The 22,449-nt window shown below is 51.0% G+C and overlaps 1 protein-coding gene across 4 annotated transcripts in view; it reads left to right on the top strand.

Annotated features, from left to right (window-relative positions):
• FADS2 (fatty acid desaturase 2) overlaps window positions 1-22,449 on the top strand; it is a 45,881-nt gene that overhangs the window by 17,971 nt on the left and 5,461 nt on the right. For all 4 annotated transcript variants that reach the window (XM_070783373.1, XM_019954811.2, XM_070783372.1 and 1 more), the window contains exons 2-7: window positions 2,891-3,001; window positions 4,472-4,669; window positions 4,789-4,890; window positions 10,454-10,579; window positions 18,658-18,718; window positions 19,094-19,170. In XM_070783373.1, the coding sequence (XP_070639474.1) occupies window positions 2,891-3,001; window positions 4,472-4,669; window positions 4,789-4,890; window positions 10,454-10,579; window positions 18,658-18,718; window positions 19,094-19,170 (675 nt within the window). The remainder of the gene's footprint in view (window positions 1-2,890; window positions 3,002-4,471; window positions 4,670-4,788; window positions 4,891-10,453; window positions 10,580-18,657; window positions 18,719-19,093; window positions 19,171-22,449) is intronic.

Here is a 22,449-nt window from a genome sequence, read left to right on the forward strand (position 1 = left end):
GTCCATGGGGTCGCAGAGTTGGATGCAACTGAAGCGACTTAGCACTCCCACACACTCACTGCCTTACCACCAAGGCCTCTGGGGGCTCCTGATGAGCCCTTTCTCAGGCCCTCGGAACCGTGGGGTGGGAGGGTCCTCACATGCAGAGGAGATGGAGGCGGGGGTGGGGCGGAGGTGGCTGCTGGCCCAGAGCAGACCCCAGGCTCCTCGCTGCCTGATCTGGGCCCCTACAATAGCAACCCATCTCTTCTCTGAAGAGGTACTTGCTCTGATCCTCTGCTGCCATCCCTTTTGATTGAGCAAGGTCAGGGTGCAGACATTTTTAAAAGACTCCAGGCCCAGTTTTCCTCTGCACAAAGTGTTGCTTTGTCAGTCTGTTCTAGACACAGATAGAATAAAGACCGGGCAAAAGGGCTTGATGCCAGGAAACAGACGAATATTGGCAATCACCCTTGGGAGATACTTGGGCAGGGGGGCTGAACACACTTTTATGAATTGTCAGCATCTTCCTCATTTCTTCCTTGTTTTCTCTTAAATTTTGAAAATTTCCAAATATACAGAAAACTTGAAAGAATTGAACACTTGTGTATCCTTAACCAAGATTCACTAATCTCAACATTTTGCCATATTCATATTCCTCTTTATGCATATATGCATGTTTTTTGCTGAATTATATGAAAATAATATGAAAATAAACTGCATCATTATTATGCCATTTCAGCATCCTCTAAGAACAGAGACATTCTGTAACATAATCGCAATACTTTGGTTACATTTAAGAAAATTAATACTGATTCTTTATTAATTTTTAATATATTTATTTATGACTGTGCTGGGTCTTTGTTGCTGCTTGCCAGCTTTTCTCTAGTTTCGAGGTGTGGGCTTCTCATTACAGTGGTTTCTTTTGTTGCAGAGCAAACTCTAGGGCCTGTGGGCTTAGTTGCCCGGCAACATATGAAATCTTCCCAGGCCAGGGATCAAACCCGTATCCCCTGCACTGGCAGGCGTATTCTTAACCTCTGGACCTTCAGGGAAATTCAATAGTGATTCTTTTAACATGACCAGATATCTTGTCCATACTCAAAATTTCTCATTCCACCCCAGAATGTCTTGGAGAACTGCTGGGTTCCCCCCACCCCAAACAGGAGCCTTTCAAATCAAATACTGCAGTTTTTATACTCTTTTGTTATATCTTTTTCTGTCTCTTTTAATCTAGGGCCCCTCCTCCCACACACCTCCTACACACACAGAGACATCCTCACTTTTCTACAACGACATTGATTTTTCCAATTGTTTCTCATGGTGTCATTTGATCTGTTCTTCTCTCCAAGCGAAGTCTCAAGACTTGATTTTTTTAAAATTTTAAGTTGAAATATAGTTGATGTCCAGTATTATGTTGGCTTCCCAGGTGGCTCAGTGGTAAATAATCTGCCTGCCACTGTAGGAGATGCACGAGATGAAGGAGACATGGGTTTGATCCCTGGTCAGGAAGATCCCCTGGAGGAAGGCATGGCAACTCACTCCAGCATTCTTGCCTGGAGAATCCCACGGACAGAGGAGTCTGGTGGGCTCTAGTCCCTGGGGTCGAACAGAGTCAGACTGACGTACCGACTATGCGGGCACACACAGTATTCTATTAATTTCAGGTGCACCTTGAAGCTTAGTTTGATGCAAGGTGGACATGGTTTATCACTGCCCACCATGGGGGTGGGGGACTCTACTGTCAGCTCATCTCTAAAAGAAATGCTATATTTGTTTTACGTAACATACATAATATGTATAGGAAAAAAACTGGGAAAAAATATCCTGATATATTAGCAGTGGTGGTCATTCTCTGAGTGGTATTATTTTCCTCTTCTTCTGTACATTTTGTGAATTTGCCAAAATTATCCACATTGCTTAATAGTTGGAAAAAAACGTTAAAAGGCACAGCATTCATTGTTTTAATTTTAAAAGCAATGCAGCAATATGAGAGTTTGGAAAGTTTGCAGATAAAGCAAGGCCTGATGCCACAGGCTTAACACATAACAGTTTAGCTGCTGCTGCTGCTGCTGCTGCTAAGTCGCTTCAATCGTGTCCAACTCTGTGCGACCCCATAGACGGCAGCCCACCAGGCTCCTCTGTCCCTGGGATTCTCCAGGCAAGAACACTGAAGTGGGTTGCCATTTCCTTCTCCAATGTATGAAAGTGAAAAGTGAAAGTGAAGTCGCTCAGTCATGTCCGACCCTCAGCGACCCCATGGACTGCAGCCTACCAGGCTCCTCCGTCCATGGGATTTTCCAGGCAAGAGTACTGGAGTGGGTTGCCATTGCCTTCTCCATAACAGTTTAGAGATCTGCATAAAAAAGCTTTAATAATCTTCATAATAATTTTCATACCTTTTCAAAATATGAAAGACCTCCTCCCACCAGTGCATTTATGTAATCATGTATTTGTTTTGGGTATAGCATCATCTGAGCACATTTTGCATGCCTGTGCTAGGCTCCAGGCTTGTTCTTTATTGACAGCTGTGTGCACCGCGTGGTGGGTGGCGTAGTTTGCCAGGAACCAGGCAGCTGGCAGAGTAGCCCTCGGAGAATTTGGTTCCCAGCCCTGCCCAGCCCGCATCCCTGGAGGGGCACGTTTTTTGGTAAACATCCTTGGCGAGCTCAGCGGCCCCTCATCAGGGTGCAGCTCCAAGTGGCATCTCCATGGGAATCGGGCGCCAAGGGACCTGCCAGGAGGAGGCTCAGAGAACACTTGGGGTCGGATCACGGATGCCCCGTTTGGTGTCCTGGCGTCCTAGTGGCACAGAGCTTCTGCTGGCAAGCCCTGCCCTCCCTGGGGTGGAGGTGCTGGCCGGAGCCGCAGTAGAGGTCTTTGTATTCACCACCTGCCCCCTGCTCTCCAGGACGCCTTCCTGGCCTTCCACCGCAACCTTGATTTTGTGCGCAAGTTCATGAAGCCCCTGTTAATTGGCGAGCTGGCCCCTGAGGAGCCCAGCCAGGACCGCGGCAAGAATGTGAGTCTGACCGGATGAGGAAGGAGGGGAAGGCTGGAGTGGTGGAGGGGGGGATCACCCCAAAATGGTGAGTGTAGGGTGCTGGGTAGGAGCCTTTGTGCCCGTCCAGGGAGAACCATTGCTCGTCACCTGAGGTCAGGGAGGACTCCCCTGGCCCTGGTGAGCCCGCCTCCTCCTGTGCCAGCTTGGGTTTGCCCCCCACCCCCGCCCTTGGAGTAATTCATTCTTAGCCTCTCTACCTGTGGGGCCTCAGTGGTGCCAGGCTGGGCACAGAGGGTTTCCCTCTTGCCCAGTCGCTTGCCCTTATATCTGGACTTTCTTCCCTCTCATGCCCTGCCCCTGCCTCCTAGCTTCCCTCTTTCTCCCAGTGATACCCTCTTTCCCAGACCCACCCTTGACTCTGCCCGCCATGTGCCAGAGCACTGAGCCCTCTCCTGTCTGATAGAGTGTTCAGAACAAATGGTACATGTCAGGTAGTGGAAAACATAAGCTTTTTAATCATTTAATTTAGTTCATGTGTTTGGCCACACCACATGTGGGATCTTAGGTTCTCTTACCAGGGATCGAACCCACATCCCCAGCAGTAGAAGCATGGTCTTAACCAGTGGACCGCCAGGGAAGTCCCTAAGCTTAAAAAAAAAAAAAAAAAAGGTATAAATTAGACATAACAAAATTTACCATTTTAACCTTTCTTAAATAAAATATTTATTTTATTTTGGCTGTGCTGGGCAGCTTGCAAGGATCTCACTTCCTTTACCAGAGATTGAATCAAGGCCCTTAACTGTGAAAGGGTGGACTCCCAACCACTAGGCAACCAGGGAATCCCCCATTTTAACTGTCTGGAAATACACAGTTCAGCGGCTTTGAGTACATTCACATTGTTGTGCAACCATCACCACCATCTGTCTGTAGAACTTTGTCATCACCCCACACTGAGATTCTGTTTCAATTAAACATTAACTACCCATCTGTCCCTCCCAACAGCTCCTGGTAAACACTATTCTTTCTATTGAAGAATCTCTTCTAGGTTCCTCATAGAAGGGGACTCATAAGTATTTGTCTCTTCATGTCTGGCTCAGTTTCACTTAGCTTAATGACTTCAGGGTTTGCTCATTAGCAGCATGTGTCATCATTTCCCTCCCTTTTGAAGGCTGTGTAATGTTCCATTGTATGTAAGCACCACATTTTATTCAGCCCATTAATAGAATTTGGGTTGTTTCTGTCTTTGGCCTATTTTGAATAATGCTGCTACACGGAATGGACAGCATTTTGAGTGAAATCCTTTCTTTGCACTGAACTGGCTGTAGACAAACACACAGTTCCAAGGCTGTGCCAGGTCCAGGTAGGTGCATAGCAACAGCAGCCGTTTTAGTGCATAGCAGCTGGGCTCCTCCAGAGCTTGGGTGTGTGGATTGGTACCCCCTGGAGCAGCTGGGCGGTTGACTCCTTCCTCGTGCTCTGGCTCAACAGTCCCAGATCACCGAGGACTTCCGGGCCCTGAGGAAGACCGCTGAGGACATGAACCTGTTCAAGAGTAACCAGCTCTTCTTCCTTCTCCACCTGGCCCACATCATCGCCATGGAGAGCATCGCCTGGTTCACTCTCTTCTACTTTGGCAACGGCTGGATTCCAACCATCATTACGGCCTTCGTCCTTGCTACCTCTCAGGTGAGGCGTGACACCCTCACCTGTCACTTGAAGCCCCTGCCCCCTGCCTCCCCCAGCTGGCAGAGGCCTGGTGCCTAGGTGCCAACGCTCTGAAAGCCTCCATGGCCCTCTCTCCCCAGGCCCAGGCTGGATGGCTGCAACACGATTACGGCCACCTCTCTGTTTACAAGAAGTCCATGTGGAACCACATCGTCCACAAGTTCGTCATCGGTCACTTAAAGGTAAATGTCGGCCACCCTGGGCATCCATTCCATCAGTTAGTGGGTGGGCACAGTGCCATCTCGCTTCCCTCGGAGCAGGTCGCCTCTCCGGTCAGTGTCCTGGCTGAGCTGTAGGACCTGCTAATCCTCTGCTTCTCTGAGCTTCCAAGGCCTGTCTCCTAACCACACTAGACACATAAAACCAGGGTAGTGGTTGTGAAAACAGGCACGTACTTCTTAGTTGATTACATTTGTTCCTTACCTAAGGACTTACTGATAAATTCCTTTCAATTTGGGGCCAGTAAAGAAGCAGTCTCTCTCGCTCCCTTTTTTTTTTTAAATAAAAGCAGAGTTGGTTTACAATGTTCTGTTAATCTCTGCTGTACAGCAAAGTGATTTACTTATATGTGGGCTTCCTTGGTGGGCTTCCCTGGTGGCACTAGTGGTAAAGAATCCGCCTGCCAATGCAAGAGATGTAAGAGAGGAGGGTTCGATCCCTGGTTCAGAAAGATCCCCTGAAGAAGGAAAAGGCAACCCAGCATTCTTGCGTGGAGAATCTCATGGACAGAGGGAGAAGCCTGGCAGGCTACAGTCTATAGAGTTGCAAAGAGTCGGGCATGACTGAAGCAACTTAGCATGCAAGCATATGTGCATTCCTTCATTCCTTTTTCATATCCTTTTCCATTATGGATAATGAATACAGTTCCCTGTGCTACACAGTAGGTCCTTGCTGTTTATTCATTCCGTATATAATAGCTTGCACCTGAAGAAACAATTTCTCTTAATACATCGGTATGCTTCCTCCATCAGATGATGTTTTATATCTGAGACATCGTGTTTCTCTTAAGTCTTTAGATAAGGGACTTCAAACAGTGTACTGAGCCAAAGGGCAAGAGTTGTGTAAAACCCCGAAGGGCAGGTAGCTGTCTCATCGCCCTACAGATCAGGAGGCCCACCTGCAACAGCCTTGTAGCTTGGCAAGTTTGTACAAAGACGAACTGGACTTGCCAGCGATCTCATGCTTATGTGATAGGCGTTATCTCTTTGGTTTTGGAAATAAGTCCTTGCCAAGTCTCCCTTCGAAACAGATTCTCATCCTCCTGCCCAGCCCTACCCCAGCAGCATCTAGCTGCAAAGACTCCCATCCCTCCCTACCTTGGCTTGGGAAGAGCTACGTGTCTGGGTTAAAATGTCAACCCCTGCAACCCGACAATATCCAGTCTTCCACTTGTCGGCTCTTGATCTGGTTGGGAGTGAATTACCACTGAACTGGTAACCAGTTCCTTAGCAAGCAGTTTGCCTGGCCCTGAGCCTGGAGCTGTCTGAGAACCTGGTTTCTTTCCAGAATTTCAGGGGTGAAGGATGCACATAGTAGAGCGCTTTGTTTCATTTTGTGCCCTTTTCTGTTGGAGAAAACCCTCCTCGGTGTTGGAAGTAACGTTTAACTCCAGACCCAGGTTATCCCTACACACTTAACAAAGATGGCCTTTGTCCTGTTTCCAGATTCTGAGTGGGAGCCGGGAGGGCCTGTCCCTCCTGATGTCCGTGTGTCCTTGAAGGGCTCTGGGACACAGCTCTTGTGTCAGAAGATGAGGTCAGGACAGGGGACTGGCCTTCTTTTAGAACGTTGATTTGTGAAATCTGGAGTGACAGGGTACTCGGGCTGGGAGGCTGTAGGAGGTCAAGGCCCTGGGTTCTGTTGATGGCTTCCAGCTTCCTGCTAGCTGTGCCCATGCTGTGTCCAAGCCAGTGGCACAACTGGGCAGCTCAGTCCGGGCTGCCCCAGAGCGAGGAGCATCCCAGCTTTCACAGCGTCGCTCTGGCACGTGGTGGGCACATGGCTGCAGACAAGCCTGTAGGTCCAGCTGTTCCTCTGGTCCCTTTGCTGGCACAGAAAGGAACTGACTGGGGAAGATCTTCAAGGACCCCACCAACTCAGATGTCTTAGCTCAGCCCACTGAGGGCACTGAACGAGGTGCCGGGAGCTTCAGGATGCTGGGGCCCGCTTCTTAATGCCAGCCCATGCTGCCCGTGGGATTCCCCGGGTGAGCCCTCCACCTCCCTACTATGCCTTTTCCTTTGGTCCCCATCACTTCCGGTGGCCATTTCTTCCCATGTCACTTCCGGTGGCCATTTCTTCCCATGTCACTTCCGGTGGCCATTTCTTCCCGGGGTTAACCTTGTACAGACATGGTTCTGTGAGGGTGAGCCTCTGTTTGGCATTGCACTCAGGGTGAAATGCAAACCGCTAGGCCTGGCACCATCTAGACTGCACCTGGAGATGGAAATATTTGGAACCCAGAGTCTTTCTTCAGCCTTATCTGGGGCCACCAGGGCTGGGACTAGGGTGAGGCAAGTGAGCACACAAGTGTGTGCCAGGAACCCAAAATTTAAGCGATGACAAAAAGAATCAGGAGTGAAATAAGTAGCATTTTAATGCAATATTTTAAAAGCTTTTAAATTTTATTTTGGGGTATAAGCTGACTAACAATGTTGTGATGGTTTCAGTGGACAGCAAAGGGACTCAGCCATACATATACATGTATCCATTCTTCCCCAAAGTTCCCCTCCTATCCAGGCTGCCATGCAATTTTTTTTTAAGTAAAATTAATGCAAAAAAAAAAAAAAAAATCCACAAGCAACAAAATACCAACATTTTAAATAAAGATTAGGACTTTGAGACATATTGGAATATGAAACCGAAGGACAATTTGTATCTTATGGACATGTTTTTATGTGTTTGCTCTCTCTTTTTTTTTAACTGGTTGAATTTCGTTCACCAGAACATTAAAGTAGTTGAAAGTAGTTGAAAGCTACTTAAAATTTGGAAAGGTGGTATATAAAAAGTCCCAAGATGAAGTTTAAATTTATTATTTATACTGAAACCAAATTTATTAGTATTTTACTTCAGTTTAATTAAAAATTACTTGACTGTCACTTGGTTGAGAGAGATTGGCAAACTCGGCAATTCTCTCATTTCAAAACAAGATGAGCGAAAGGGTGATAGATTTTTGAAAATATTGTTAATGAGGCTCTACTATGGCTCTGCCCAGCACTGCTGGCGCCAAGGAGGCTTTCTCTCTGCTTCTGTGACAGCCCACTCTCCCCTTCCCCCAAGGCCGTCACCCGGCCTCTGTCAGAAAAGGGACCCTTGCTCTGTCTGCCCCCTCCTACCCAAAATGCTGCCCAAGGGCAGACCTTCTGAGTGGCCTCCCAAAACTTTTAAAGCTCCGTCAGCGTATCCCAGTGTGGAGTGAGACCCCCCAACCCCTGTGTGGAGTGGAGACCCCCCTAACTCCATTGTGGGGTGAAGCCCCCCTCAGTGTGGAGTGAGGCCCCCTACCCATGTGGAGTGGGGCCCCCCTACCCCAGTGTGGAGGGAGGCCCTACTCTCCCTTGGTAGACAATGGCTGGCCTCCTTCCCTGCTCCATCCCTAGGACAGGCATCTTTGAATCATGGCTCCAAGGCAGGCAGGGCTGCCCTGTCCCAGGAATGGTATGTAAAGTTGGGCCTAGTGAAGAAGAACGGAAGAGAATCAGCAGAGAAGAGCACCATCAAAAACTATTTCATCATTACACCCCATGCCAAGTTCGGGGGTGGCCCCACCTTGCCACATCGCATCCTCATGGTGCTCACAGCCCATCTTTCTTTCCTCCAGTTACTCATTCAACAAACATCTCTTGGGTGGTGTATTCTAAACCTCATGTTTCACATACCTTGCTCCTTAATTCCTTTGTGCCAGGGACTCCATTGTGCTTTTCCTAGGACCTTGGCTCCTTTTGGCTAGAAAGACCAATGTATCATCTCATTTCCCAATCCTCTAAACTCTCATTTGCTGTTATTTTTTATTTTTGCTCTGTTGGGTTTGGAGGCACAGGGACCTGAGGTCATTGCAAAGGCCACAGCTGCTCAGAGCTGTTCCCACCCACAGCCCTTAGGGTCCGGAGACTGTGTTTGTACCCAAACATCTTCCAAGTAAAATGTTTGTTTTTGCAATTAGGCCTTTTTGTAGATGGCCAGACCCTAGGCCAAAGCATTGATTGATCCAGCAGCTGTTCACCCGTGAAACCCTCATGCTGACGAGTCAGAGTTTTGTTTCCTTCTTTGTATGCCTGGGTGACTCCATGGAGGGACATGCCCTCAAAATACGTCCAGAGTTGGAGCTGGTGAGACAGAAATTCATGGCCTTGAAAGAAATACTCATGTAATGCATCTTGTCTCCTAGAGTCATAATTTTATTATGACTTTTATTACAATTTTTTGTTATTTTTGGCCACATTGTGTGGCTTGTGGGATCTTAGTTCCCTGTCCAGGGACTGAAGCTAGGCCCTCGGCGGTGAAAGCTTGGAACTCTAATCCCTGGACTGCCAGGGAATTCCCTGGGATTATCATTTGCCTGTTAGAACCAGAAAGCGCTTACCTGCTTGTGCTGGTGATTGTTTATTAAGCTCCCCCAAGCATTTTGGATATGGTGTGACTCACCCACATGACTCAGCGGTCACCTCTCAGTGCAGTGGCACGTCTGGCTGTGGGGCTGTCTCTTGCCAGCTACTCTCTGGGCCCTCTGAGAGCAGGAGCCGTTTGTGGTCTTCATTTTTTTTTTTTGTTTTAAGCTTTCTTGATCTAATTTACAAGCTCTACAGTTTGCCAATTTACATGTGCAAATCAATGACTTGTAGTATATTCACAGATTTGTGCACCCTCCATCACAATCCGTTTCAGAACATCTTTATCACCCCCAAAAGAAACCCCACACCACTTAGCCATCAGTTCCAAACCCCTCATCCCAACCCTGGAACTGGGTAACCACTCATCTTTCTGTCCAAGGATTTCCCCAATGCTGGATATTTCATACAAATGGGATCGCAGGACGTTGTGAATAGACTGCTTTGAGGCTGTTTCTTTCACTTAGCATCGTCCTTTCCAGGTCCATCCATGTTGTGGTGTGTCAGTGCGTCACACCTTTTTATGGCATGGCCACACAAGATTCCATTTGGATCTGCCACAGTGTGTATCCACTCTTCAGTGCATGGACCTTTGGGTTGTTTGCGCCTTTTTGGTTATTTTAAATAATGCTGCTGGGAATGTTTGTGTACAGGTTTTTGTGTGGCCGTGTTTTCGTTTCTTTTGGGTACACATACCTAAGGGTGCAGTGCTGGGTCCATGTGGTAAGGACTACTTCTTACTGTTCCCCAAATGGAAGTGTTCCCCTCTGCACAACAGGCGCAGATGAGAGACAAGCAGAGGATGAGGGGTGTTAGCCTCACCCCTGGGACTGGCAGACACCTGAGGCCCCCCACGTGTGCTGAAGCACTTGCTTCTCCGTCCATCACCAGCACCGTCTTATGATCAGGGAGACAGGCCTGGAAGGGTGGAGTAAGCTGGCTCCATGCAGAAGTCCTGGCCGAGGGGCTGCCCAGCACTCTGGACTCAGCATTGGCAGAGTCAATTTCTGACTTTTGGGACCTGAGTATTGCACCTGCTAGGAACTGGTCCCAAGATGTGCGGGTCATGGGCAACGCCCCCCCCTCAGCCCCCACTGCCAGGATTGCCCTGCTCATCCCTGTTCCTCCCCCCTGACAGGGTGCCTCTGCCAACTGGTGGAACCATCGCCACTTCCAGCACCATGCCAAACCCAACATCTTCCACAAGGATCCAGATGTGAACATGCTGCACGTGTTTGTCCTGGGCGAGTGGCAGCCCATTGAGGTACGATGAAGGGGACGGGGTGGGCACGGGAGCGTTTGGCTCACACAGTAATCGGGAGGGACCGTAGGGTGCAGAGTCACACACACACATCTGTGTCTGATATTTACACAGAAACCTTTCCTGGACACCCTGAGTAATTCCAGCTGGAATTTCTGTGGAATGGCCTCCCGGTTAAATAACGAAGGCAGCTCCTTATCAGAGTGTTAGGTCTGGTTCCACCTGCTTCACCACAGATGCGAAGTGAGGCTCAGCAGGAGGAGGGCACGTGGTCAGGGTTACATCGTTTAGTGACTGTTCTAGGATGAGGCTCCGGATCTGACAACTGAGCCATTTCCTTCCACTCCATCACACTGCCTTGTCTTTATTTTATTTATGTAATTAACTAATTTAATATATATATATTTTTTAATGTGGGCCATTTTTAAAGTCTTTATCTGTTAGAATATCATTTCTGTTTTTTATGTTTTGGTTTTTTGGCCACAAAGCATCTAGAATCTTAGCTCCTGGACCAGGAATCAAAACTTCACCCCCTACACTGGAAGGCAAAGTCTTTTTTTTTTTTTTTAATTTTTGGTTGTGTTGGGTCTTTGTTGGTGCACACTGGCTTTCTCTGGTTCCGGTGCAAGGGCTTACTCTCTCTCTAGCCGTGGTGCAAGGGCTTCTCAATGCGGTGGCTTCTCTTGTCGTGGGCATGGGCTGTAGAGCGCGGGCTTCAGTAGTTACAGCACGTGGGCTCAGTCGCTCCATGGCGTGTGGGTCCCTTCTCAGACCAGGGATCAAACCCATGTCGCTTGCACTGGCAAGTGGGTTCCCAATCCCTGGACACCAGGAAAGTCCCTGCCTTGTTTTTAATATTAGTTGATTTTTTTATTATAAGTATAGACATACCTGTTGTAAGCATTTAAATAATAACAGTAATTGACCAGACTGAGAAGTGAGCCACCTGTCATCTCTCCCATCCCCGCTGTGCCTCCAGTTGTCATGCCCCTGACATTGGTGACCACTGTTGGTGTCAGCATTGGTGACCACTGTTGACAACAGTCTCTAATCCTTCCAGGTGGTGTGTGAAGAAACATAGACACACATATCTTTTTTAAAAACAAAAATCCAAACTTAGATAGTTTTCCTGCAACTGGCTTCTTCACCCAATGTGGGCCTCTTTGCTGGAGTCCAAGTGCATTGGCCTCATCTGGGGCTGTCCAGTCCTCTGCTGTGTTTCTAAGACAGGAAAATTTGGTGTTGCTGAGTCTTTGAATAAAGCCATGCCCAATGCATTTAAAGAATTTAAAGACGCTCCTCATTTTTTTTTTTTTTTAAGTAGTGCTTCTGGGTGGAAAAAAAAAATGTTATAGAAGCTTTACTTTTCTGAAATACATTGATGACGTAAACCAAAGTTTAGAAGATCCCTCTTGCTTTTATGTAGATCTGAAGTGTGACCAAACTGTGCACAGAGCAGAGGCCCAATAAGCATTTGCCGAGAGAGGCACGTTTACCCTCCATGAGGAGCAGTGTCTTGAACTGGTTGTATTCCCAGCAGTGTTGGCATCCAAGGCTTCAAAGAGGAAGAGGAGGGAGACTTTTCCCTCAACTCTGGTTGGTACCCCACTCCTCCCGTCTCATATCTGCCCAACAGAATATTTGAGAGAAACATAAGTTTTCTGTGACATTGTCAGTTCAGAGGAAATTAGCCAAACTTTGGTTCTTTGGGCGTGTGAAGCCTCTCTGGCTGGCCAAGGACTTTTTTGCTGTTCTTCAGTTGCTAAGTCGTGTCCAGCTCTTTGCACCGCATGGAGTGCAGCGCACCAGGCTTCCCTGTCCTTCACTATCTCCCGGAGTCTGCTCAGACTCATGTCCATTGAGTCAGTGATGCTTTCTAACCATCTCATCCTCTGCTATCCCCCTTCTCCTTTTGTCTTCAATCTTTCTCAGTATCAGAGTCTTTTCCAGTGAGTCAGCCCTTCATATCAGGTGGCTTCACATCAGTATTGGAGCTTCAGCTTCATCATCAGTCCTTCCGATGAATATTCAGGGTTGATTTCCTTTAGGATTGACTGATTTGATCTTGCAGTCCAAGGGACTCTCACGAGTTTTCTCAAGTGCGAGGATTTTCTTTGCCAAAATACACGCTTGCATTTTCCTTCTTGCAATGAGTTTGCTAGCTTTGAGGTGTCCAGATAGTAGGCCTGATTAAGTGGAGTCAGTCCACTTATGTATTTATCATTAAGTGATAAAAAGACAAAGGCTTCCCTTTCTAGTTGGGGAGGCTTCGTGTTGTAGAGCCGTTGACTGGCTTGACAAGTGCTCTCTGTGTTCCTGACAATAAAACCTAGTCTCACCAGCGATGCTGCCAAGGCGTCTCTTTCTGTGTGGTGGCTGTGAAACTCCTTCCAGCGTCTCTCTCCCTGGACGCCTCTCAAGTGCCAACTTTTGGGAGGTGCAGTGGAAGTTTGGGGGATCTGGCCACCCTGTTGCCATTGATGTAAGGCCGTGACCATAGCTCCATGAAACCCTCTGTCACATACTCGGGAAGAGGCCAGTTGTTCCTGGATTCCTAGTGTTGCCAGGACCATGCTGCTTGGAAGGAATCTTTATTTTATGCTTAGAAAGTGTTTCAACAGATTTTTAGTGTTTTATGGTTTCACTTTTCTTTTTAAAGATTTCTTTCTTTTTTTTTTTTTTTTAAGAATATGGGCCATTTTTTAAAGTCTCTATTGAATTTGTTACAATATTTCTTCTGTTTTATGTTTTTTTGGCCATGAGGCCTGTGGGATCTTAGTTCCCTGACCAGGAATCAAGCCCACACCCCCCTGCATTAAAAGATGAAGTGTTAGCCACTGGACCACCAGGCAAATCCCCAAACCTTTCTTTTATGCTTAGAAAGTTCTTCATATATTTTCAGTGCTTTATGGTTTCACTTTTTTGGGGGCCCTGTGGCAGGTGGGATGGACCACCAGGAAAGCCCTTAGGTTCTCTTTTGAATGCTTTACTTTGCCACATGAGGCTTGGCTAAGATGATGGTCTACCTCCATAACTTGCAGGAGTCAGCCAGTTTTTCTGGTTTCCCCTTCCCGGCTCATGTTGCCCCTGATGAGGGGTGAGGTGTCCTCTCCTGAAGCCCAGCGCCTGGTCTGGACTGAGTTTCGATGCAGGACACTGTCTGAGTGACTTGGGCATCCATGGCTCCTTATAGCTCACTGAGAGCTTGTCATGGACTGACTTGCCCCTTCCAGAAAAAATTTACATCTTTACATTCAGTCTTTCCATCCAGAAATATGACATCTTTCTCCATTTACACTTGAGTCTTTTTTAAAACCTCTTAGAAAGGTTTTCCTCTTCTTTGTATGTCTTGTGGCCGTATTTCTTTCAACTGAATCCTAGATAACGTCTGTATTTTGTCATGACGATAGGGGTTTCTGTGGTATTCAGGAAAGCTGTTGCCATTTGGTGAGTTATCTCATGTCCAACTAGGGTCCACCGATGTGTGCTTGTGGTTCTAGTTGTTTTTCAGCTGATTCTTTTGAATTTCCTGGGTAGACAATCATATTTTTGGAAAATAGTGAAAATTTAGACACTTTCTAATAGCTCTCCACCCTTATCTCTGGTTTGGGCTTTATGACGTTACTGGAACTTCAGAACAGAATTGAATAGTGGTGATGTCGGGAGTAGTCGTGTTTTTGCTCCCCGCCGCCCACTTTTTTTTTTTTTTGCTGTATTGTGGAGGAGAACCATGAGGCCATCAGCCCTGGAGCTCTGTAAATGGATTCTCAGAAGCCAGGAGTGTTTTCGCCTGCCTCTGGGCCTGAGAACCTGCTTTTCTGACCCCATGGGAGGCTCTCCCTGCCTCATGGCCTGTCAGCAGCTGACCCTCCAGACTACCTTTGCTAACAGGCCAAGTATTCCCTTGGAGCAGCCGGGGCCCTCGGGCTGGAGTCTTGCCATTCCTCGCATGCCTGCCGTGGCCGGCTCCTCATTTCTCTGCCTGTGAGTCTGCACTTTCCCAGAGGCAGGCAGGGCTCTCCAGCTGCCCCCCTCCCCCAGCCCTGAACGGACAAGGCAGGCCCTTGTCGTTGCTCAGACATTTTGTTCCAAGGCTGAAAAGTCCCCTGTACATGCCCCTGGCACCCCCTCAGCCCGTAATCCAAGCCGGGCCTCGTGGTCTGGGGGAGGCGGAGCACCAGGGTGTCAGCTGGCCGGGGCCCCAGGGTCGTGGGCCTCAGGGAAGCCAGGCCGCCAGGGCTCCCCATGCCTATGCTTCTGACCTGCGTCCCTTTCAGCCTCAGCTTGCTGCTGCTGCTGCTAAGTCACTTCAGTCGTGTCCAACTCTGTGCGACCCCATAGCCGGCAGCCCACCAGGCTCCTCTGTCCCTGGGATTCTCCAGGCAAGAACACCGGACTGGGTTGCCATTTCCTTCTCCAATGTGTGAAAGTGAAAAGTGAAAATGAAGTCACTCAGTCATGTCTGACTCCTAGCGACCTGGTGGACTGCAGTCTACCTCCGTCCATGGGATTTTTCCAGGCAAGAGTACTGGAGTAGGGTGCCATTGCCTTCTCCGCAGCCTCAGCTTGACGACACGTCAAAGTGGGTCCTGCATGTGCCGCCGCACCTCGGGGTCTGGACACGATAAACCATCCGGACCCTCGCCCGCAGCTTGAGTCTGCATCTCCCCTGTGACCACCCCAGAGCCCAGGCTTTCTTCCTGTGTATAGTGATGAGGACTCAGCTGCAGGGGAAAGGAGTGCAGCCCCCCTCCCACCCCGAGCCTGCAGGCCCCCCTGGGGAGGAAGGCTGACTCTTGCTTAGTCCCTGGGTCCAACACCGTGGTGAGCACCACGTGTGGGGCATCATTTAATCCTTGCTTAACTATGAGGCAGGGGCTCTCATCAAGCCCATTTTATAGATGGGACAGCCAAGGCTGAGAGACGTGAAATAACTGGCTCAAGGCTACAGCTAGAAAAAGCAGTGCCACCATCCAAACCCTGGCTGAATGACTCCCAGCCAGGGCTTCCAGGTCTGCAGGGCCCTGCCCGGGGCCACCACCTGCTGGACACTAGGGGCCTGTGTTTCTTGGATCCTTCCAGCTTCCTAATGTATTATCCTCGGAGGGCTTCTTATCCTAAGACACTTCTCCCCTCCCTTCCCTACGCCCATGGCAGACAACCGAGGTCTGCAGAGAGCTGAGCGTGGGAAAGTCAAGAAACCAGGTTGGCCCACGCCTCACTTGGCATCCCCGAATCTCCGCTGTGCTTGCTGGTTTTCAGAGGGGAAGCTAGCGCCCTGGGTCAGCCTCATGCTGACAGGCGATCTTGCAGTCCCCCTAACTGAGGTCATCAGGATGGGATCACACACCCTGTGACAGTCTGTGTGTCGCGGCACACAGGCGCCTGTGTATCCGTGACCTGCCTTCTAAAGGGCTTTTGTTGCCCCGTCATCCACTGGCCCTCAACAGCTCTAAGGAGTACCCATAATGAACCCAAATCTCACGGCAGGGGAGGGGGGCTGCAAAGCAATTTGCTCAAATAACAAATTGCTTCCAAATCTGGAGCCCCCCACCCCAAAGCTGGCGCCCTCAGGGGTGGGCAGAGGGGCCAGCTGCTGCCTGGGGGCAGGGCAGTCTAGGGCCTTGAAGGGGTGCACGCAGGAGCCGGCAGTGCTGACTGGCCAGGGAGCATTAGCCAGGGAACATTAGCCCGGTAATCTCGTGTCAGCCCCTACAGGGCACCATGGATCAGTGCAGACGGGGTGCTTGCTGTGCGAACGCAGCTTCAAACCAGCTCCCCAGGTGTGCCCACTGCCAAGTCCCTCTGTGACCCTCTGCCAGCCTATCCTGCCCCTAGTGCTCGCTCCCAGAATACAGCTGAGCCAGCCTGAGGTTCCTTTGGGCCTGGGGCTGTCCCTCAGGGCAACCTGTGGGGCAGAGGGGTGGTGAGGAGGGCACCTGTCAGGGCCGGAGAAGCCTGCAAAGTCGGGGCCTGTTTCCTGGCTTCTGGGCGGGAAAGCAGGACCCCGGGGGGAGCGGGGGGACTGTTCTGTGAGGCACACGCTCCCCAGAACCCAGACCACCAGACCACTCACTTAGGGGGGTGCCTCTAATCCCTCCCTCCCCTGCAACGTTGTCCAGGACTGTGTCTGGGGTGCCCTGACTGGGATCTTTCCAAGCCCTGCCTCAATCTTTTTTTTTTTAATATATATGAGAGGCAAGATTGGTAGAAAGAAAAGTTCCCTTTATTTCAGAGGCTGGCAGCCTAGGGGGTGGGGTGCAGAGGGCAGACTCCTGTCCAAAGGCTGACTCCTCCCGAATGATAATCAGTAGGCTGAAGCTTTTAAATTTTGTTTATTTATATTTGGCGGGGCTGGGTCTTCGTTGCTGTGCACGGGCTTTCTCTAGTTGTGGTGAGCAGGGGCTACTCTCTGTTTGGGGTGCAAGGGCTTCTCATTCCGGTGACTTCTCTTGTTGCTGCTCGAGGACTCTAGGCACATGGGCTTCAGTAGTTATGGCACACGGGCTTAATTGCCCTGATGCATGTGGGATCTTAGTTCCCCGACCAGGGATTGAACCCACATCCCCTGCATTGGCAGGTGGATTCATAACCACTAGACCACCAGCCTCAGTCTTAATGACAGCCTTCATGCAGGATTTGTGCATTCTGGGGATTGGGTGAGACCCCTGCCAAGGCACAGGCCACATGGACCAAACAGATAGATTCTGATGGTGCTTCGGTGGCATGCCAGCCCCGTGGTCACTGGTGCCAAGATGAATGCCCTGGGGACAGACTTGGCTCTGCTGTCACCCAGGGCTTCTCACCCATGGGCCCTCCCTGTGATGCTGGCGCTTACTCCATCTCTGTGTTCTCACCTGGAGAACGGGAGCATTGGCCCAGAGGACATCCAGGGTTTCTCCCTCTGTAACATGCTTTGATCTCCTGGCTGCAATAAGCAGGAGTGGACATCATGCGATGAGGGTAGCACCAACCTTCGGAACTGGGGGTGGGAGGTGGGGGGCAGGTGAAGAGCCGTGTCCCAGGGGTCAGCCCCTGGCATTCATGCCTGTGTTCTCATTGACTCCTCTTAGCTATCAGTGATTTGGATGCCAAGCAGGGCTCAGGCAGGCTAAGTGACCTGTGCAGGGTCTCAGCTGGTGAGAGGCAGAGCAGTCCCCCAGCATTGCAGGCAAGAGCAGGTCCTCCTCTGTGAGCAGCATCTTTTGGTCTCATTCCCCAAGGAGCAGGGTGGGCTGGTCCTCGGGGGGCTGGACTTTGGAATTAAGGGGCTTGCAGGGACCCTGTGGGGCCATAGGTCTCCCCACCCCCACTCCCACCCTGGCTCACACTCGCTTTGTACAGTGAGGATGTCCACACCCCAGCCAGACCTCTCAGCCCTCCTGACTGGCATACCTGGGCATCAGCGTGCCCGGGGTAAGACCAGGTGACCAGGTGTGTCCTGAAGAGTCCGTGTGGTGACTCCCCCTGGCCTGGAACCTCAAGTGTCAAGTCTCAGCCTGGAAACTGCAGGCGGCTTGAAGGACTAGATGCTTGACCTGGTGACTGGTAACAATTTCCCGAGCCCATACCTGGGTTCTCCCAGCCATTGAGGGCTCCAGGGAGCTCCTCAGGGGACCCCAGGGGCTTTTCTCTCTCCAAAAGGGTACAAGCTGGCCAAGGAGCTCCGAGTGCCTCTGCACACAACCCCCCCCCAACCCCAGTTCCTTGTTCCGTGGTGCATTCATTCAACAAACATTGATTTGCTGCCTGTCTCATGGGCTCTGCGTCCGCTTTCTTGGGTTCAGAGCCCGCTTCTTGTGTGGCCGTGGGCAGTGACTTGACTCCGAGCTTCAGCTTTGGAAGCACCAGCTCGTAGAGGAGCGCCTGAGCTGAGAGGCCAGCTTGGGATTGGTGCGCCCAGTGAGGGCTGAGGAAGTGTTGGCCGGAGCAACCGGGAGCCGAGAGGGGCCCAGGGTGCAGAGGGACAGAAAGCCTCCCTGGGCGGGAGGAACAGGGACTGCAGAGCAGGTGGCGGAGAGCATGGTGGCGGGGGGGTCCGAGGGGTGCTGGGGGCTCACAGTCTCTGCTTCTCTCCTCAGTACGGCAAGAAGAAGCTGAAATACCTGCCTTACAACCACCAGCATGAGTACTTCTTCCTGAGTGAGTGCCGGGGCGGCCCAACCCCGACCTCCTTCCCACCCCTGTGTGGCCGTCCATCCCCGCTCCCACCTGACACCCTTCCAGACCCAGAAAGTGACACCAAAGCTGTCAGAGCAACAACAGCCACAAACCCATCCTGGCCCGTGATACACAGAAGGGACACCGGCCCAGACACCCAGATGCCACACTCGGGCTTCCAGTGCCAGCGGGTACTCCCAGCCCCCTTCTCAGGGTGCCAGGGTTCCGGTCTCCTCTGCCTGGGAGCTACAGAGCTGGCACCACATCCTGGCTTCTGCCCCCTGGTTCCTCCCCATCTTCCAGCCCCGCCGGGTGGGACAGGCCGCTCCAAGCCCCTCCGCTCTCTCTCTCTTGCAGTCGGGCCGCCGCTGCTCATCCCTTTGTATTTCCAGTACCAGATCATCATGACCATGATCGTTCGCAAGTACTGGGCGGTGAGTCCAGGGGACCCAGGAGTGTGGGGAGGAGGGCGACTAGACCCTGGGGTGGCCCACATCCCCGGGCATCTCCTCCCGGGGTGACTACCTTGTCACTCTCAGGAAGGGACTTGCTCTGAGGCCAGCAGGAGCCAGCGAAGCCATAGCACCCCAGCCCGAACGATCCCGCCACGCAGGGCATCCACTGGGAGAGCCCCTGCCCTGGCAGAGCCCTTCAGAAAGTTCCTGAAGGCTGAGTGATGAGTCACATGCAGTCCACCCATCCAAGGCTCCAGCCATCACCCTCCTGAGTCCCCGTGAGGCCCCTAAGACCCAGTGGACCAGGTCACACTGCTCTCCAGTTGGTAAATGGAGAGCAGCCTGGCACTTAGTTTGCTAAATCTGCGTGAGAACGTGCCGCAGGCACTTCTGTTAAACGACAGGATCGTATAGTCTCACAGCTCTGGAGACTAGAGTCCAAGATCAAGGAGTCTGCAGGGTTGGCCCTTCTGGGGGCTGTGAGAAATGGTTTGGGCTGGCCTCTGTCTGTGACTCATGGATGGCCAACATCTTCTCCATGGGTGTTTCTGCCTCCGGGTTTCCCCTCTGTCTTAGGACACCAGTCATGGATCAGGGCCCTCCCTAATGACTGCGTCTTCACTAATGACATCTACAAGCACACTGTCTCCAAATAAGGTCCCACTGTGAGGTCCCGGGGATGAAGAGTCATTTTAGGGGACACGATCCCACCCATCACTCCAGAGAGAGAAGGGGACCCTGGAGAGGGACGGTCCTTGGCTTGATGTAGACATGCAGGTGTGGTTCTCAGAAGAGGACAATATGCCCGTGATGGGAGGCCCTGGGGGAGGTGGTCGCCCTGGGCAGAACCTGCTTTTGGCAGAACAGGGTTTAATGGGACTGGGAGTGGGACAGGGACAGGGACAAGACCCGTGCCTTCCAGACGAAGCGGACACTTAGTCGGTATCGCTGGTCTTTTTTTGTTTTATAAAACCTAGTTTCATAAGTGAAGATAGTGAAACTCTGAGAGTTTGGGGCTTGCCCAAGGTGACACCAAGGGGTGGATCAGGCACGAGAACTTCCCAGTGCCACCGCCTGGACTCACCCCACTCCCACACCCTAGACACTTCTCTCTCAGTAGCAGGCCCTCGTGTTTGTATAGCAATTGAAGGACTTCAAAGTACTTTGTCTTAACATGCTTCCCTTGGTGTTATTGGCAGAGGTGCCTGTTGATTCTGCTAAGAGGGCCAGCCTGGAACTCGGGAGCAGGTTGGGGTTGTTTGGGGAAGAGGAGGGATTTGGAAGTCCCTGCCAGCCCTGTGCTGGTGAAACCTGTACTACACGCTTGTAGGGCATGCTTTTTATCAGTACCCGCTGTGCTCCAGGGACAGTTAGGCACTGCCACCCACGGTGAAAGTCATTCAGTCGTGTCCGACTTTTTGCAGCCCCATGGACTATTAGTCCATGGAATTCTCCAGGCCAAAATACTGGAGTGGGTAGCCTTTCCCTTCTCCAAGGCATCTTTCCAACCCAGGGATCAAACCCACGTCTCCCGCATTGCAGGCGGATTCTTTACCAGCTGAGCCACAAGAGAAGCCCAAGAATACTGGAGTGGGTAGCCTATCCCTTCTCCAGCGGATCTTCCTGACCCAGAAATTGACCCGGGGTTTCCTGCATTGCAGGTGGATTCTTTACCAGTTGAGCAATCAGGGAAGCCCTGTCTTGCCATTAAGGCGCATCCAGGCCGGAGGGAAGGAGTTTCTGGGTCAGTGAGGAGGTGGGACTTGGAGCCCAGCTCTAGCTCTCCTGCCCCTGTGGTGACTGTTGAGCCCCGGGAGGAGTCATAGTGGAAGAGAACAGCGCTGCTGCTGCTCAGGACACTAATCTGCTTTCATGGCGGACACCTGACATGAATATTTAATCTCTTTTTTTAAAATTTCCACTGTGTGTGTTCCCTGAAGGACAAAGCATGAAATAGGCACAGTGGGAAAGGGAATCAGACTTTATACCTGAACTGGCTAAGGTGGCCCAGCCAGGGACATTTGATCAGGCCCCTGAGGCAGGGCTCTCTTGCCAGGGAGTAGGGTTCAAGCTTGGGCTTCTAGTGCACAACAGTAGCTGACTGTAACCAGGCTTAGCGCCAGGCGAAAGTGCACCCCTCAGAGGCCCGCGTGGCAGAGGCCTGCCCCGTGCTGTGGTTTTCTGATTCACGGTAACTGTGAGCTTAGGTGCCAAGTGCAGCTGTGACCTGGGGTGGTGGTCCTCAGTGGGAGCAGTTCTGTTGAGCCACTGGCAGCATCGGGGAGAATTTGGGGATTTTTTTGGCCGCACCTCACAGCATGCAGGATCTTAGTTCCCTGATTAGGGATCGAACCCGGGCCGGCTGCCATTGGAAGCACAAAGTCTTAACCACTTAAACCGCCAGGGAAGTCCAGGGAGACATTTTTGATTGTCACAATTCAGGGGGGATGGACGGTCCCTGGCCCCTAGTGGGCACCATGCCATGCCCGGGACAGCTCCACCAACCCCCACCCCCCGCACTGCTGAGAACTGTCCAGCTCCAAAGGCCAACCAGCAGTGCCACTGGCTACATCCTGGGGCTGCCCCCAGGCCTCAACTTCCTGGAGGTCCGTTGCATCTGATCCCAGTATCCACTCCTTCTTGAAATTCTCCCTGTCAGCTTCCAAGTCCAGCCTCTACTGGTTCTCCTCCACCTCTGTCTCCCTGCACCTCCTTTATCCCTTCACCCCTGACCCCAGTGGCCCATGGTCATGTATCATTTCGCACCACAGTTAATAAGCACACACCTCCATTAATATATGTGTACATACCACTGCACTCGTACACGCAGAAAAGGAAATAAAATGAATGTGATGAAAAGTAGAAACAGAATTAAATATTGGCTTCCCCCACCCCCTTAATGGCTCCCCTGGTGGCTCAGATGGTAAAGGATCTGCTTGCCCTGCAGGAAACTCAGGTTCGATCCCTGAGTCGGGAAGATCCCCTGGAGAAGGGAATGGCAACCCACTCCAATATTCTTGCCTGGAGAATCCCATGGACAGAGGAGCCTGGCGGGCTATAGTCCATGGAGTCGAAAAGAGTTGGACATGACTGAGCGACTTGTTAGTCGCACATGTATCCTTAAAGACCACCTCCGTCCTGAGGTCTTGCCCTCCGCCCACTGCTGGCCCTTCAGACCCCTTCCCAGCCACTCTTCCCACTCCTTTCCTCCCCAGCCGATGACACCAACACCGGGGACCAGCCTGGGTTCACCATGAC

This window comes from Bos indicus, chromosome 29 (genome assembly GCF_029378745.1).
Source record: "Bos indicus isolate NIAB-ARS_2022 breed Sahiwal x Tharparkar chromosome 29, NIAB-ARS_B.indTharparkar_mat_pri_1.0, whole genome shotgun sequence".
Taxonomy (NCBI): Eukaryota; Metazoa; Chordata; class Mammalia; order Artiodactyla; family Bovidae; genus Bos; species Bos indicus.